Below are 15921 nucleotides of genomic sequence, written 5' to 3'. Positions count from 1 at the left end.
CGTCTCCTTAATATAAAGATCCGTACATAAAACATCATCTTGTTTATACACCATAGTATCAAGAAATTGAACTCAATCGCTGGAGTATGTCAAGGTAAATTTCAATTCAGGAATAGCACATTAAGTTCCTCCAGCAAATAGCATATATGTACCCGATAAATATTCACCGCCTCTCTTAGAATATTGACATCTTCTTTCTATCAAGTTTTTTCTATGAAGGAATTTTTTAATTCCTTTTTTAATTTTTGTATTTTTTATTGCAGTGGGCGCTGTGGTAGCGATTGGAGGACATAGGGACTGAACAGTCCTGAAGGCATTGAATTGGATTTATGAGGGCCTGATGTCCGGTCCCTGTGCCCTCTATTCTCTCATGCGCCATTGCTGAATTTTCCTATGTGACTGTGTTTTCATCAATATGAATAAAGTTTGTTATAAAATGTATCTATGATTGGCTTTCCTAGATACCTTAGGTAATTTGATATTTTTTTAAATTTATAATTTTTTGGTTATTGTGTTTTGGTTTTTGAATGCTCCGATGGCGGTGGATTGTTTACATGATTGTCCATGTGATTGTACATGTGATCGGACATGTGACGCCTCGGCCTGGGTGGCATCTTTAACTGGATCGCTATATTAGTGCTGTGGATATGGCACTTTGACACGGCGGTTGTTTAGGCGCATGCGCGGCTGCAGGTGAACTTGGTTGGGCGGGCTCTCGGTGATGACGTCTCGTCTGTGAGATCGCCTTTGTGCGACACTCCTGACGTTGACTTATCGCGACACCTCGCCTTGTCTGGGTCACTCCTGCGGCGGTGCGGCGCTACCGCCAGCTATTGGCTATTCTATGCACAGGTATCTATGACAGTGTCTCTGTTATGTGCTTTATAAGTATTGCAATGGCTGGTCACAATTTTGGCGCTATGGGTTTGGAGCACCATGATTGGTTGATACAGGTGGGCCATGTCAGGATCATAGCGATTTGATCGTTGTAATCAGGGTAACAATGATGCTGGGAGCTGATTGGGTGATCGCTCTGGTCTCTCTGTTTATTCTTGCCTTCTTTCCTCCATTTATAGGATTATTTGGATCTTTATAACTGCATATTGAGTCTTTTATATTGTATTATTCATTTTATACACTTGATGTATTGTTTAAATTGTTGTGTATGTATTCTGATGTGGGGAGTTTTCAAAATGGTGATTGGTTCGTCCACACCATATATGGCCGCCCATGTTGTCATTTGTTGTACTTGATAAAGACCTTCTGGTCGAAACGTCGTATCTATTTTTGGCAAAATAAAAAGATATTTACCTCTTCACCTGGAGTGGATGCTGTTCCCTTTTTGATTTTTGGCTATACGTTGGTCCCTTTGGGTCCTGGGGCCCTTTGAACGTGCATCCTATTTAATTCGTGTGCTGTTGGCTGTTTCTTTTCTGCACTCGGATGACATCCGAGTGCAGTCCAATGTTTCACATGCACCCATAGACTTGTATGGTCGAGTGTGAGCTGAATCAGCATGAGAAAATAATGACTGATCGGCACTGCCCTACAACATTGGGCCGAGTGCCATCTGATAAAACATCAGATCGCACTCGGCCCGTGTTATACGCTCGTGTGACCCCGGCCTAATAGAAACACGTCACCACTTCTGTATTTTTCACCCGCTCCTGGTTTTGGCTTACAAATACTGATGTAAAATACAGACCGAAATAATTGCTAAAATGGAAAAAAAAAATACATTTCACATAAAAAAAAAAAAAAATTTGACTTAAACCGTAGGTGATTTTCTGATGATGGCTTCCATTCTTCTAAAATGACCAGATTTTGGTTATAATTTTTTATTCTTACATTGAATTTGATGCTTTGTTTTATTGAGCGCTGTGGCATAACAGTGGCTGACTCGGCATTGCTTGCTACGTCTGATGCCGCACAAGTGGCTCGTTGAGCACCATTCATACCGATGATGGGTTGAGTGCCATGTACGCCACTCAGCGGCTTGGATAAGTGACATTATCACAATAAGTGGGGAGACGAGCACTGCGGTAAGTGTCTTCTACATCGCCTGTGTTGACATGAAGTGCGATATGCCACCTGTAGACCGGCGGGTGCGACAAGCAGGCGTCTGCCATTAATTCCCCCTGGCGCTGCACAGTTCCATTGTGTTCCCTACCACGATAATATCGTCCCCGATCTCAGCTCCGCCTCGCGTCATCTCAGCGATTTGTCATCCACATTGACTTTTGCCTGTAACTTGTCTTTATTTAGTCCCGTTGTGAGAAGAGATAATGACTGGGATAAGGGGCCAGGACAAATCTTTTTATTTTCCTACTACAAATTGCCTCTTTCTTTTCTCTTTTGTCTTCCTTCTTCATCCGCAGGCTGTGCAGTGTATGCTGGCCTCACTCCATTCAGAACTTGACATTCAAAGGTACTTGATGAAAATTGAATCCTCTCAGAGAGTTAGTACATTATTCCTTTTTTTTGTGTTTTATTTTTTTTTTTTATGGCCTGAGATTTTTCCCATCTAACCCGTGTGTATTTTGCAGTGTGAATGCACCTGTTAACCTGGTCGGAGTATTGCATGCATTACACGTCATTACTAGATATATCAAAAGTGGCAGTTCCCCCCCCCAAAAAAAAGACCACTTGAGTAATAATGGTATACTGGGTGAGAAGTTTATTGAAGGGCATCTATCACTAAGTTCAACCCTCCAAATTCGTCTATATTGCCATGTGGGTCATAGGAAGCTGAATAAAACGATACCTTGGTATCTGAGATCAAATGTTTTATTCCAGAGAGATCCAGGTTTTTCTTAATATGTAAATTAGCCGCTAAGAGCTATGGGCCGGATATAGATCTCCCTGAGAATCTGCCTTCAGAAATTATTGTAAATGAAAGGGGGAGTTACCAGTGTGAGACATGTAGATCAGGAGAGCAGACTGTCAGTCATTACATGTCTCACACTGGTAACGCCCCCATTTATTTAAAATAATCTCTGGAGGCAGATTCTCAGTGAGATCTATGTCCGGCCCACAGATCTTAACAGTTAATTTACATATTAAGAAAAATGTTAATTTATTAGGAATTAGTCATCAGATTGCATATATCAAAATATCAATTCATCTTCCTATGACCTACATTTTCATATAGATGGCTATGGACAAATTCCCTTTAAGTGGGGTGACAAGGCACATGGCTACCGTTACAGCTTCCATTACGTTGCTGTCACTTTTCAACCTTATAGGAAATCTGTCAGCAGGTTTTTTCCATTTAATCTGAGAGTAGTATAATATAGGGTAATTGAGCCTGATTCCAATGATAAATCACTTAGTTTACCTGGTGCAGCAGTTGTGACACAATCAGAGCTCATAGATGTAGGATGTGGCAGAGCTCAGAAAGCTAACCCCGCCCACACCAGGCTCTGTATGTATATTATCTATTGACAGTGAGCTGCTTATCACAAGAGGGGGTGGAGCCGGACCAGAGATCTTGCGCCGATGTAGTCTAGCAGTGATAATCTCCTAGTGATAACACCTTCATTGTAAGTAAACAACAGCACGCAGCTAAAAAAGTGACACATAGTTGAATTCAGTGTATCAGCTGCTGTCTCGTGCTGCTCTCAGATTACATAGCAAAAACCTGCTGACAGGTTCCTTTTAAGTTAATGCTATTCCCAGTATTATATATAGACACCCCTTTTGGTGTATCTAATGGGGCAGATAATCCAACCCCAAGTAATACACTATTCCCATAACTAAATATTACAAACTACAGTGCCCAAATAATAGAATTAGGCATTGCCCAAATAAAACAATACTACAGTGCCCACATTATAGAATATAATACTACCCAGATAATATAATACTACAGTGCCTACCTAATATAATTAGATGGTGACCACATAAAACAATTAGTTCACAAATAATGTAATACTGCAGTAGTCATATAATACAATTAGACAGTGCCCACATAATACATAATCACAGCACCCAAATATTACAAATCTACATATTACACAACTACAGTGCCCAAACAATAGAATCAGATAGGGCCCCAATAATAGACTAGTACAGTACCCAAATAATAAAATTAGAGAAGTGTCCAAATGATACAATACTACAGTACCCAAAGAGAATAAGTAGCCGTGCCCAAATATTCCAATACTATTGTGCTTAAATAATACAACTAAGACAGTGCCAGAATAGTAGAAATGTACACTACCCCCAAAATACAACCAGTTAGTGCCCAGATATTACAATTATATTGTTGCCAAATAATACACATAATATACTGTAGTGCCCAAATAATACATGACCGGTCTGTTTGTCCGCTACCTGTCCTTGAAGCAAATAAAACTTTCAAGACCTTGTTTGTTTTTTTTTGTTTTAAGGGGAATTCTGCTTCAGTTTTGCATTTTTGTTTTTAGCATGACTTTTTACTCTCACACCAAATATATTTCTAACATATTTTTGTGTTAAAAAGTGACCGGCATTAAAATTTTTTTCCTTTCATAAATCAATTTTACACATGCAAATAAGAAACTTCGTAATATATCTAAAATTCTAAGATAGGAGATGACATTTGGTGCTCATAAAGTGCTATGGAAAAATGGAGAATTTGCAGCAGAATGTCTGTGTTTGCCTCTGGCTCCTCCCCTTCCCCTCTCCATAGAGCCTTAAAAGCACCAACTGTCATCTGAATGCAAATTCTTCCCTGTATTGAGAGTGAAAAATAAGCCCAGGAGGAGAAAGAAGCAAATGTCTCTGATAAGATATATTACAAATTTGCTCTTTTTCATTTGTATTGATTTATGAAATAAAAATTAAAATGATGGTCGCTCTTTGTTTGCAGAGAAAAAACACAAACTAATAAGCCAATATTAGAAGTAGTAGTAGCGATAGCGGTAGTGAGCATGTGCAACCACTACTACATACAATATCTGTGCGGATAGTGGTCACACATGCTCGCTATTGCTCCAATCACCCAAAGGGCTTTGGACCTCCCGTTCTCCTGGTCGGTGGGGGTCTCATAAGCTGGACCCCCAGCAGTCATATATTTATCATCTTTGGATAGCTGACAAATGTTTTCTATCGAATTAATGATTCCATAATTTTTCTTCTTACAGATTCTCATGTGTCTTTCTATAAAATCTATAGGGTCCAGTATAGGGTGATAGCACAGTAGGGCTCTTTATTCTACATGGACACAATGATACTGAATCCGGCGACATGAACGAGCTGTAATGAAGTGACGAGGCTTCTATTTTATGTACCATATCGTTTGATATTTTTAAAGGCTTTTCCTTAAGAGTACAACCCCTTTAAGAATGTCATTTGTGCTGTTGAACTTTACTATTCTCCCCTCCCGCGCATGCCACCGGCATTCTTTGCAAAGGAGAAATAAGGAGATAATTCAGTTTCAGCATTTATTTTCTTTCAAGTTGGCATTAAGAGCCGCGTAGTTAAAGGTCACATTGCTCTTCCCGATGAACCTAATGTCTTGGGCTCATTATGTGTTGAAAGAATAAGTGACAAGCTTGGCATGTGTGGCGCATCAAGAGTAACCGTATAGGAGGGTGTCTTCACAAACCTCGAAGGAAAGCCAATGGGAAGTCCCCCCCCCCCGGTAAGGAAATGCTGCACTAAGGTCCGGTGCTACGGAAAGGTAAGATGGATTATCACCTTCCTAGAAGAGCGGGTGGAATCCTCTACAGTTGAGGTTCTACAACCATGGCACACACCGCTGGGCACCTGCCATAGGGAACAAGAGGTAAGTTGGGAGAAATTATGCAGTCGGACAGTTTTGGCCAATGGGTTGGGTAAAATATTGGCACTGATTAGATCTCACGTTGGATTTTTTGGTATTTGATCTTCCAACTTTTGCATCAGAGGAGGAAGGTTCTGCCAAGTCCAAAAGACAGTTATGAAATGTTTACTTGCTCCAAATTCTATTGAATTAGGCTAGAATTTTGGATCACGTGTATAGTAACGAGGGCTTCGTAGGTTTCTACAGGTAGGTAACTGTCCGTCCAAGTTCTCATCTATACACAATAGCCTAATTCAAATGTTTATGGCAAGGATTTGGTCCCTGGAACATTGGAACATGTAACAGATGAGGATAAAATTTTACTTTTTCTAAGATACTTATAAAATCCAAAATAACATAAATAGTGAGACACAATACTTAAAATGTAATGTGCAAAGATGGAAATAAAAATTTCATCCAATCGGAATGCAGTGTGCCACCAAATGCAGAGAACTCCATGATGTTCCTCATTCAGTCGCATAATTAGGTATAAGGAACTATAAAAGAAATAGTTTGGCGCACATTATTTACATCAGGGGATACAGCTCTAAAGCCTGTAGGTTTATGAGCCTATTATATGGCCTAGTGGCCAGTGTGAAAATTGCAAGATTCATGATTTTTTTTTCTTTTATACAGGTGCTTCTCACATCAAAAAGTTAATTTATTTAAGTTCTTCAATACAAAACATGAAACTCATATATTTTATATAGAGTTATTATAAACAGAGTGATCTATTTCACATGTTTATTTCTGTTAACGTTGATGATTATGGCTTACAGCCAATGAAAACCCAAAAGTCATTATCTCAGTAATTTAGAATACTTTATTACACCAGCTTTAAAAAAAATTTTAAAATCTGAAATGTTGTCCTACTTGAATGTATGTTCAGTAAGTGCACTCAGTACTTGGTCGGGGCTCCTTTTGCATCAATTACTGCATCAATGTGGCGTGGCATGGAGGCGATCAGCCTGTGGCACTGCTGAGGGGTTATGGAAGCCCAGGTTGCTTTGATAGCAGCCTTCAGCTCGTCTGCATTGTTGGGTCTGGTGTCTCATCTTCCTCTTGACAATACCCTATAGATTCTCTATGGGGCTAAGGTCAGGCGAGTTTACTGGCCAATCAAGCACAGTGATACTGTTGTGTGTAAACCAGGTATTGGTACTTTTGGCAGTGTGGACAGGGGCCAAGTCCTGCTGGAGAATGAAATTTCCATCTCCAAAAAGCTTGTCGGCAGAGTGAAGCATGAAGTGCTCTAAAATTTCCTGGTAGACGGCTGCCCTGACTTTTTTCTTGATAAAACACAGTGGACCTACACCAGCAGATGACATGGCTCCCCAAACCAGCACTGATTGTGGAAACTTCACACTAGACCTCCAGCAGCTTGGATTGTGGCCTCTCCACTCTTCCTCCAGACTCTGGGACCTTGATTTCCACATGAAATGCAAAACTTACTTTCATCTGAAAACACCTTGGACCACTGAGCAGCAGTCCAGTTCTTTTTCTCCTTGGCCCAGGTAAGACTCTTCTGGCGTTGTCTATTGGTCATGAGTGGCTTGACACAAGGAATGCGACACTTGTAGCCCTTGTCCTGGATACGTCTGTGTGTGGTGGCTCTTGAAGCAATGACTCCAGCAGCAGTCCACTCCTTGTGAATCTCCCCTAAATATTTGAATGGCCTTTTCTTAACAATCCTTTCATGACTGCGGTTATCCCGGTTGCTTGTGCACCTTTTTCTACCACACTTTTCCTTCCACTCAACTCTCCTTTAATATGCTTGGTTACAGCACTCTGTGAACGGCCGGCATCTTTAGCAATGACCTTTTGTAGCTTACCCTCCTAGTGGAGTGTGTCAGTGACTGTCTTCTGGACATCTGTCAAGTCAGCAGTCTTCCCCATGATTGTGGAGCTACTGAAACAGACTAAGGGACGTTTCTAAACACTTAGGAAGCCTTTGCAGGTGTTTTTGTAATTATTCTAATTTGCTGAGATAATGACTTTTGGGTTTTCATTGGCTGTAAGCCGTAATCATCATCATTAACAGAAATAAACACTTGAAATAGATCACTCTGTTTGTAATAACTCTATATAATATACTCACATGTAAAGTGCCATGGAATAAATGGCGCTATAATAATAAATAATAATAATATAAGTTTCTCTTTTTGTATTGAAGAACTCAAATAAATTAACTTTTTGATGATATTCTAATTTTGTGAGAAGCGCCTATAGATTGTGATATGGAAAATAATTAAAAAAAGTAATAAAGAAACCTTATTTTCAGTATTTTGAGCTTCTTTTGCAGAAATCCTATTGATTATAACAGGAGCTGCAGGGCAGGGCTCTTGTTACTCTTGTACTGTATAGAGAGACTTATGTTATGAACTGAAGCATCTGCAGAATTCTATCATTTTTAGGTATTTATAGCATTTATTCTCTATATATTCTGAAGGCATATTTGTTAATCAGACACCTAATCAATGTGAGGCTTTACATACGGCAGCATTAATAGATGTCACCTTGAATATGAGACCTGGATTTACACGTACAGAGAAACGCCGACCTTCAGTCTGCAAGGAGTCAGATGGAAAATTGTCTCCTAGTAAGAAGAATGTTATTAATGCCATACTGATGGGCGCATGAGAAATCCAGTAACGTGAATGTCAGTAAGGTCTCTCACGTGGCGGAGCTGTGGAGACTCCATGTGTCGTATGAATATCTCCATAATTCTGCATCTGAAAATGCAGAATAAGAAAAAAATAAATAGGAAAGTTTCCATATGAAATCATAGTCATACAGAAGTACTGCAGAGAGGATGATAGCAATGTATATCGGCCATATTTGTAACAGCTGAACTTTTGTGTTTGAGGTCAAAAACTGATCACTGAACAAATAAACCATGACCAATTATTGTGTTTCCCGGACTAATGGTTGTCTACAGTACAAAGGATCTGTCTGATCTCCTGACGTCTGTTTTAGGGAATTACTTAATTTCCTATGAAATAAACTCTTTTCTCATCATTCTTCATTGTGTGTTCCTCTATTTTTCCTTTTGAAAAATGCATGAATAAATTTGCAAATGGCTGTTCCTCATTTCTTGTCATCTGTCGTATATGTGCGGAGCATGTTGGGTGCGGGTTTATGGAACAGGATTAGGAATTCGGAGTATACTTGGCAGATGCTGACTGTATTATACAGCGAGTATCTGACAGCAGTGATCGGAGTTAGCTCTGATTGCTGCTGTTAATACTTTAAATGTTGCTGCCGTTCTCTCACAGCGGCTTTTAAGGAGAGCTGTACCCTTCAGCCCCCCCCCCCCAAGACATGATCATGGGGTGTCAAAGAGTTAACAGAGCCTGCAAAAGCCCCCAGAGCTGCTATGCTGGTACCCCACAGAATAGGCTTCATACACGACCATGATAATAGCTATATACTGCGAAAATGCACTGAACGGTTTGGCTGCGCCATGATGCTCGAAGCGAGTATACACAGTAAATGGAGGGCACCACCAGAGAAATTTGTATTTATATGTAAGAGCAAGAGGTCTCACCAGGGTATGCAAGTAGACATAATAGAGCAAGAAAAAGTCAAACCCATAAAAGGGAGCACCTCAATTGCATAAGAAATATATATATACCAAATATATGTGTAATACAGAATTTGAATTTTTATTATTATTCACCAAAAAATACATCCAGAGACAGAACAAAACACATGTAGTATAAAAGCAATTAAAATTGCATCTGTGTGCAAAGGAGACTCAAGACCAAATGCCACACCTCAGTATAAAGGCAATGGCAAACCACAGCAGGCTCCCATGAAAGGCGCTGAATGAATAAATATAACTTATTACACAATAAAAACAAAATTACAGAGGCGCAAAGCACTGAATACCGGTACCTGCAGCAGCAAATATGGACAAAACCACCTAATTTGTCCTATAATAAAAATCGATTAGCAGACAATAACTACTTGCGCTAGCAGGGTAAACCGGGAAAGAGGTCTGAACCTAAAAGTACATATGTATAGTAAGTACACCCTCCCCTTCTTGCAGGGAAATGTTGCCAACCAGCAAGTGATTAAAAGCAATAGCGATAAAGTTAAGCTCAATACACACAGAGCGGTACCTTCGTTCCAGCAGAGTGTAGGGTAGTGAAGAAATCCTAGCTCCAAAAGGTCCCAGTGTAGGAGCAACAGTACAGACGACAGTCCCGATAAGGATACAGGATTCCAAGTCTTTGGAGCGCAGGTTGATACCGTGGATATTGGACACTGTCCCGGCCGGTGACAGACGTCCACCTTATCGCGTGGCAGCCGCTAGTAAACGGCGGTGGAAGCGACGCGTGTAGGCTGAGCCAGCAAGGTGCAACAGAGCCCCGCAGGACCTTGCGTGACGTCACGGTCACATGTAGAGATCATTCACACGTCCGATATTTCCATGTACGAGAAAAACGGACCACTTAGTTTGATCGGACTTGGCTCGAGTTTGGAGTTTGCTAGGAGTGTGATGGGAGTTTGATTGGAGTTGCCAAGTGTGGTCCGATTGTCATCATCTGCTTTTCTTGTACATTAAGAAATAAAAAAAAAAAGTTTCTCCATCCTTCTGTATTCTAACAGTCCTTCAAAATCAGATCGCATATGGATGTCATCTCAGGTACGGTCCAATTTTTTCACACACTCATTGACCCGCATTGCCAATTTTGATTGGACACACGGGTCAAAATCAGGCATGTCTTCACGATTTTCCGCCGACCACTCTGTCAATGAAAAATCATGTAATGTGAATGGCTCCGTAGACTATCACAGGTACGAGTGCTATTTGTGAAAACCACCGGTAACCCTTGAACATGAAAATCGGACGTGTGAATGAGCCCTTAAAAAAAGTAATGATCTGCTTGAAAAATAGCCATTGACTGCCCCAATTCTTAACTAGAGAGGAAATTCAGTGCCTAAGTTAGCGCTGCAAGGGTGATGGGTTGGGGACATATTCGGTAGAGGAAATGGTTCATGTATAATCTAGGGTCATACAATGAGTACAAGCTACATACTAGCCATGCCAGGAAGATACCTCTATATCCTCAGGGTGCCTCACTACTCATATGTCAGGAACTTTGGATTAAAGGGGCTGTTCAGAATTAAGAAAAGCATGGTTGCTTTTTTCCACAGCGCCACACAAGTCCATCTGTCGACTCTGGTACTGCAGCTTAGTGCCATTCACTTAAAGGGTATGTGCACACAACTTCTTTTTCAGGCAGATTCTACTTCAAAAAGCTGATAAAATGCCAACGAAATGCCCAAAAGAATTAACATAATCATTTTATATGTAAAATCCACATGCCATTCAGCCATTGAGCATCTTTACATTTCCAAAATATCAGGCTGTTAAAACTCAGCTGTTTATTCACCAGGCTCATCGGGTGTTTTCCACTCCTGAAGATGCTCAATACTTTACAATACAAGTCAATGAGAAAGCTCAAAAGAAGTCCAGGAGGTTTTTTTTTTGTTTTTTATCTTTTAGACTGTGATTTTGCTTCAAAAACTGCTGATTTTTCATTGTTAAATGAAAATAAAAAAATAAATAAAAATCTGGAAACACCGGTAAAAGTGACGACACTAAATTGCTGGAAAAACGCTCAAAAAATCCCACTGACAGTCAAAAAGTTCCAAAAAGTGCTCAGGAAACTACAATATAAAAAAACAGTTAAAGACACTTCAAGGAATAAAAAACTGCAGATGTTTCCTGAAATATCTTTCTCTAGAAAAACTCGGCAGGATCATCCGACTGAAAAAAAAAAGTACCAGCAAAGTGAATACAATTTTTGAAAACTCATGCACATGCTGCTTATTTTATTCTTGAATGGAGTAAAGACGCTCCAAAAACACATCTAAAACCTACATCATTTATGCAGCGAATTGGCGCATCTAATAGATATGCCTTTTCTGGGCAGCTACAGGCTGCTATTTTTAGGCTGGAGGAGGCAATATCCATGGCCCCTTACCAGCTTGAAAATACCAGCCCCCAGCTGTTTGCTTTAGCGAGGCTGGTTGTCAAAAATGGGGGCTGGTATTCTGCCCTATTTGTGCCTTTTCTCGGCAGCTGCAGGCTGCTGTTTTTAGACTGGGGGGTTGCCAATATCCATGGTCCCTTACCAGCCTGAGAATACCAGCCTTCAGCTGTTTGCTTTAGCAAGGCTGGTTGTCAAAAATGGGCCTTTTTTTTTTTAAACTATTTAGATAAATTAAAATCAGGACTGTACTGGAAATATCAGGACATGTGAAAGTGGCCTTATGGAGCAGTACAAGTTACCTGTGGACAGGTGTGGCGCTGTTTTTGGAAGAAATCGGTCATTTTTTTTGTAATCTTGGACAATCCCTTAAAAGGTTTGCTGCCAGAATCAAAGTCTTCTTCCATTAAGACCACACATTTATTTCCACCATCATTATGACATAATAGCGTAACACCATGGACATAAAGTGTCAGAAAAATAAAATAAATGGATGATTGAAATGTCAGTGTGGCATTCGGGATCAATCAGAGTAAAGTGCTACTATGTGCAACACGGTCATAATTCAACATCAGGTTGTCATCAACAGATTAGTAATATCGGGGTAAGGAGCCGAGTACGTCGCACGGGGTGTTTTTAGTAAACACTTTATATTGTGCAATGGAAGGAGAAAGCATATTGCTTGCTAAAAATACTGCAGCCAGCTCCTGCTAATTGCCGAGCAAACGCATCCAACTGATTTCACAGCGGGGTGCCAGATTATACCTAATATTGTAATAGCAACATGTCACAGACATGACCTCCAGATGGTCTGCTCTCCACGCTAGTTATTCCTGTCATATAATTACGATTTAATAGCGGTGACAGAAGCCGACAATTGTTGGAAGGCGGCTTATTCCGCTAATGAAAATGTAACTAATAAATATATAACGTATTCTTACAATCCCGAGCTTGCAAATGGCGCTAATAACATAATGCATCCGGTTAAACAATCCTCTGGCTTTTCTCCATTCTGCTTGAAATTTCGAGATGCAGCACATTGTTACATACAATCATGTATGCAATAGGGATTGACCTGAAGCTCTCATTTCAGCTAATTTTTACTTATATTAATGACCAGACACATAGCTATTAGGGGTTGCAGAAGTAGCGAATGCACTCATTCCCAAGTATAATTATGGTTTGACACATGGTAGCGATGACCCTAGTGGCTCTGTGCACACGATTTCTTTTTCAGGGGGATTCCACCTGAAAAAGCGCTGCGAAACGGCCTAAAAAATGGACATAATGTACAGCAATGTCAAAATAACATTGCTGTGCACATATTCAGTCTTTAGATACTTCTTTTAACCCTGTCAGGCTTTGGAAACCCTAGAGCGGTTAAAATAAGTGATAAACTCACTCTTTTTGGGGGTCTTCTGCTCTCTTTAAAAAAAAACAAAAGACACCAGGTGGCAGGGAATAGAGACAATGGTGGCAGAGCACTGTGAAAATGGGTGCAAAAATGCCGGCAGAGCGACTTTAGAAAAAGAAGCCGCTGATTTTTTCATGAACCGGATTTGTGAGCAAAAAAACCCCTCTGGTGCCGGAGCTGTCGGATTAAAGACGCTGTGTGCACATAGCAAATCACAGATTTTGTATTAGGCCCATGGGCTTCAGGTTATGCTTCAAATTCAAGTTCATATTGTGTGTATACCTAGCAAAAAGGGTAACTGTTTACCCGTTAAAGAGATACTCCCATCATTGCAAGGTCTCATTTTTCCACAGAATAGGCTATAATATAATTTGCTGATCATTGAGCATCTGGCTAGTTGGACCACAACCATCCCCAAAACCAGGGCTCTAAAATTCCCCTTTAGAATAAGAGATGCAGCAATATGTCCATGCCTCCTCTCCATCCATTATCTATGGGACTGTTAGATATAGCCAAGTATAGCACATGGCTTTTTCCTTTTGAAGAGTAACTAAAATATATGGGTAGATGTACTATGTAGTTAATGATCAGCATTTTCAAAATTATGATTTTTTGTAATATACTTCATTATCATTACATTATTTTACCTCCATCTCTACCAAATATTGCAGCGCTCTTTTAGTAGCTGCTTTTCAGCTGCTGCTCAGCATGATCTGTACACTTTGTTTAAACTCTCTGTATGTGAGACTTTCCTTTCTTAGGATCCAGAATAAAGGCTCAGACAGGGCAAGTCCTGGACACAGACTGTTTGAATACAGTGTATGAATCTTACTGAGCAGCAGCTGAAAGGAGCTTCTAAAGGAGCTTGAATTGGGCATTAAAACAGCACTGCAGCATAGTGTTTAGGGAGAGAAGGATGCAAAATATTACAAAAATTCATAACTTTGCAAAGGTTGAGCTATGTGTTATAGAAGACCAAAAAGTCTGTGTGCGGAGTCTTATTGGCAATGTTCCATACAAAAAGGATGCAAATTACTTCTCGTCCTTAAAGAAATGAAGAATACTATTTTGCTAGTTCCACTTTTGGAGGTACATACCACACTGTAGAAGTCAGTTTCTTATCCTTTATCGAGCGTTACAACATGGCTAGAGTTACCAGCTTGGTGGGGAATAGAGCTGGAGTGACAGAGGTTTCAGATCTACCATAGCCCTTCAGCCTCATTGCATATCAACATTGATTTCTCAGTAATGGAGGAGTGTATTGGCCATGTAAATGTATTGCCGGACTTGTCTTTGAAGGATCTACATGTGCAGATAAATAGTTTGGGGAGTCAAATTCTGCTGACAGAATAATTTAATATTACTAAATGTATAATATTTATACAAAATGTTCATTAACTATTGTGATTTTTTTATTTTTTTATTTATAGACAAAAAGTCCAAAACTCTCGTCAAGTCCACAGCCAAGCCTGGAAGAACCGGCGGAGCTTCTCTCAGAGGCGTCCGCTGATTCCGGAGAAGCCATGTTTGAAGGAGAATCAACAGGGGCCTTCATCAGAGGCAGCCGGACGAGAGCCAGCCTGCCGGTTGTCAGGTCAACAAACCAGACAAAAGAGAGGTCATTAGGTAATGGATTATGTTACACAATATTAGATGATAATTGGATTGAAGCAAATTTTGAAATGTGTGTCAGCAAGGTCAATATAAAACCCGTACGGCTGTAGTGTTGGAATATTAGTGAATGTTTAATTGGCTGGGCACTAAATCCTATGAATAACCATAAAGCTGAAGAGTACTTGCCCCGCCTTTACACAAACCCTGTGGACAGGCGCGTTATTGCTTTCCTTATCCACATAATTTAAAGGGTGTATCCGGGACTTTACCAACAAAATGTGTCTAAGCACTGATAGGCAGGTAATTGCAACCTACCTGCCTGTTGTGCACGGCGCCGGTTTTCCCTGGCACAGAGCCGCTCCTGCTGGGGATTCAGCTGCCTCTGCTGACGCAACTGGGCAGGACGTCCGAGGTCATTCTGACTGACATCCAGCTCCCTCAGTTCGCCAGCGGGGATCTGGCTGTCAATCAGAGGGACCTCAGAAGTCCCGCCCTTTCAACAGAGCGTAGCGGAGAAGAAGCCTCCGCTCTGTACAGGTGATGTCAGCAGAGGCAAATTGGCGTCTGGAACAACAGGCAGGTAAGTTGCAATTTGCCTGCCTGTTAATGCTTAGATACATTTTTTGTAAAGTTCACATGGTGCACATACCAGTGTAATATGTCTAAGCATAGCCCAGACTCTCTTGCTCTGTAACTTGACATCTAATCTTTTTGACTGGACTCTTAATCTTCTCTAGCATTTTGCTAGCAATGGAGACAATCTGCAAACCACTTCCTATAACCCATCTCTGCTGAGTGACGGATTATACTTAACAACAGGCAGTGGACAGCAAATTAAACAGATGAGACCCACCTAGTGATTGTTACCTTTGGGTGATAATTTGGGGGTAGGACAACTTAATTTTTAAATAAATCGATTTGCAGATTGTCTATTTATCACATTAGCTATCAAACAAGATCAAGTTGTCTGAAAGTAGAGAAACCACTGAAAATACAAAATTCTGTCACTATACAGCCACCACAAAGGGGAGCATAAGATATTGTTTTAAAAGATTATAATGTAGGCAAAGAGTTATCAATTTATA

At 40.4% G+C, this 15921-nt stretch overlaps 1 protein-coding gene across 9 annotated transcripts in view; it reads left to right on the top strand.

Moving 5' to 3' along the window:
• KIAA1217 (KIAA1217 ortholog) overlaps window positions 1–15921 on the top strand; it is an 804298-nt gene that overhangs the window by 600855 nt on the left and 187522 nt on the right. For all 9 annotated transcript variants that reach the window (XM_073581790.1, XM_073581793.1, XM_073581791.1 and 6 more), the window contains one exon: window positions 14653–14848. In XM_073581790.1, coding sequence (XP_073437891.1) covers window positions 14653–14848 — 196 coding nt within the window. The remainder of the gene's footprint in view (window positions 1–14652; window positions 14849–15921) is intronic.

The sequence above is a fragment of the Dendrobates tinctorius genome, unplaced genomic scaffold, assembly GCF_039654945.1.
Source record: "Dendrobates tinctorius isolate UK_male_01 unplaced genomic scaffold, ASM3965494v1 ptg000070l, whole genome shotgun sequence".
Taxonomy (NCBI): Eukaryota; Metazoa; Chordata; class Amphibia; order Anura; family Dendrobatidae; genus Dendrobates; species Dendrobates tinctorius.
The sequence above is the reverse complement of the archived record's forward strand: the minus strand, read 5'-3'. Positions and strand labels throughout refer to the sequence as shown.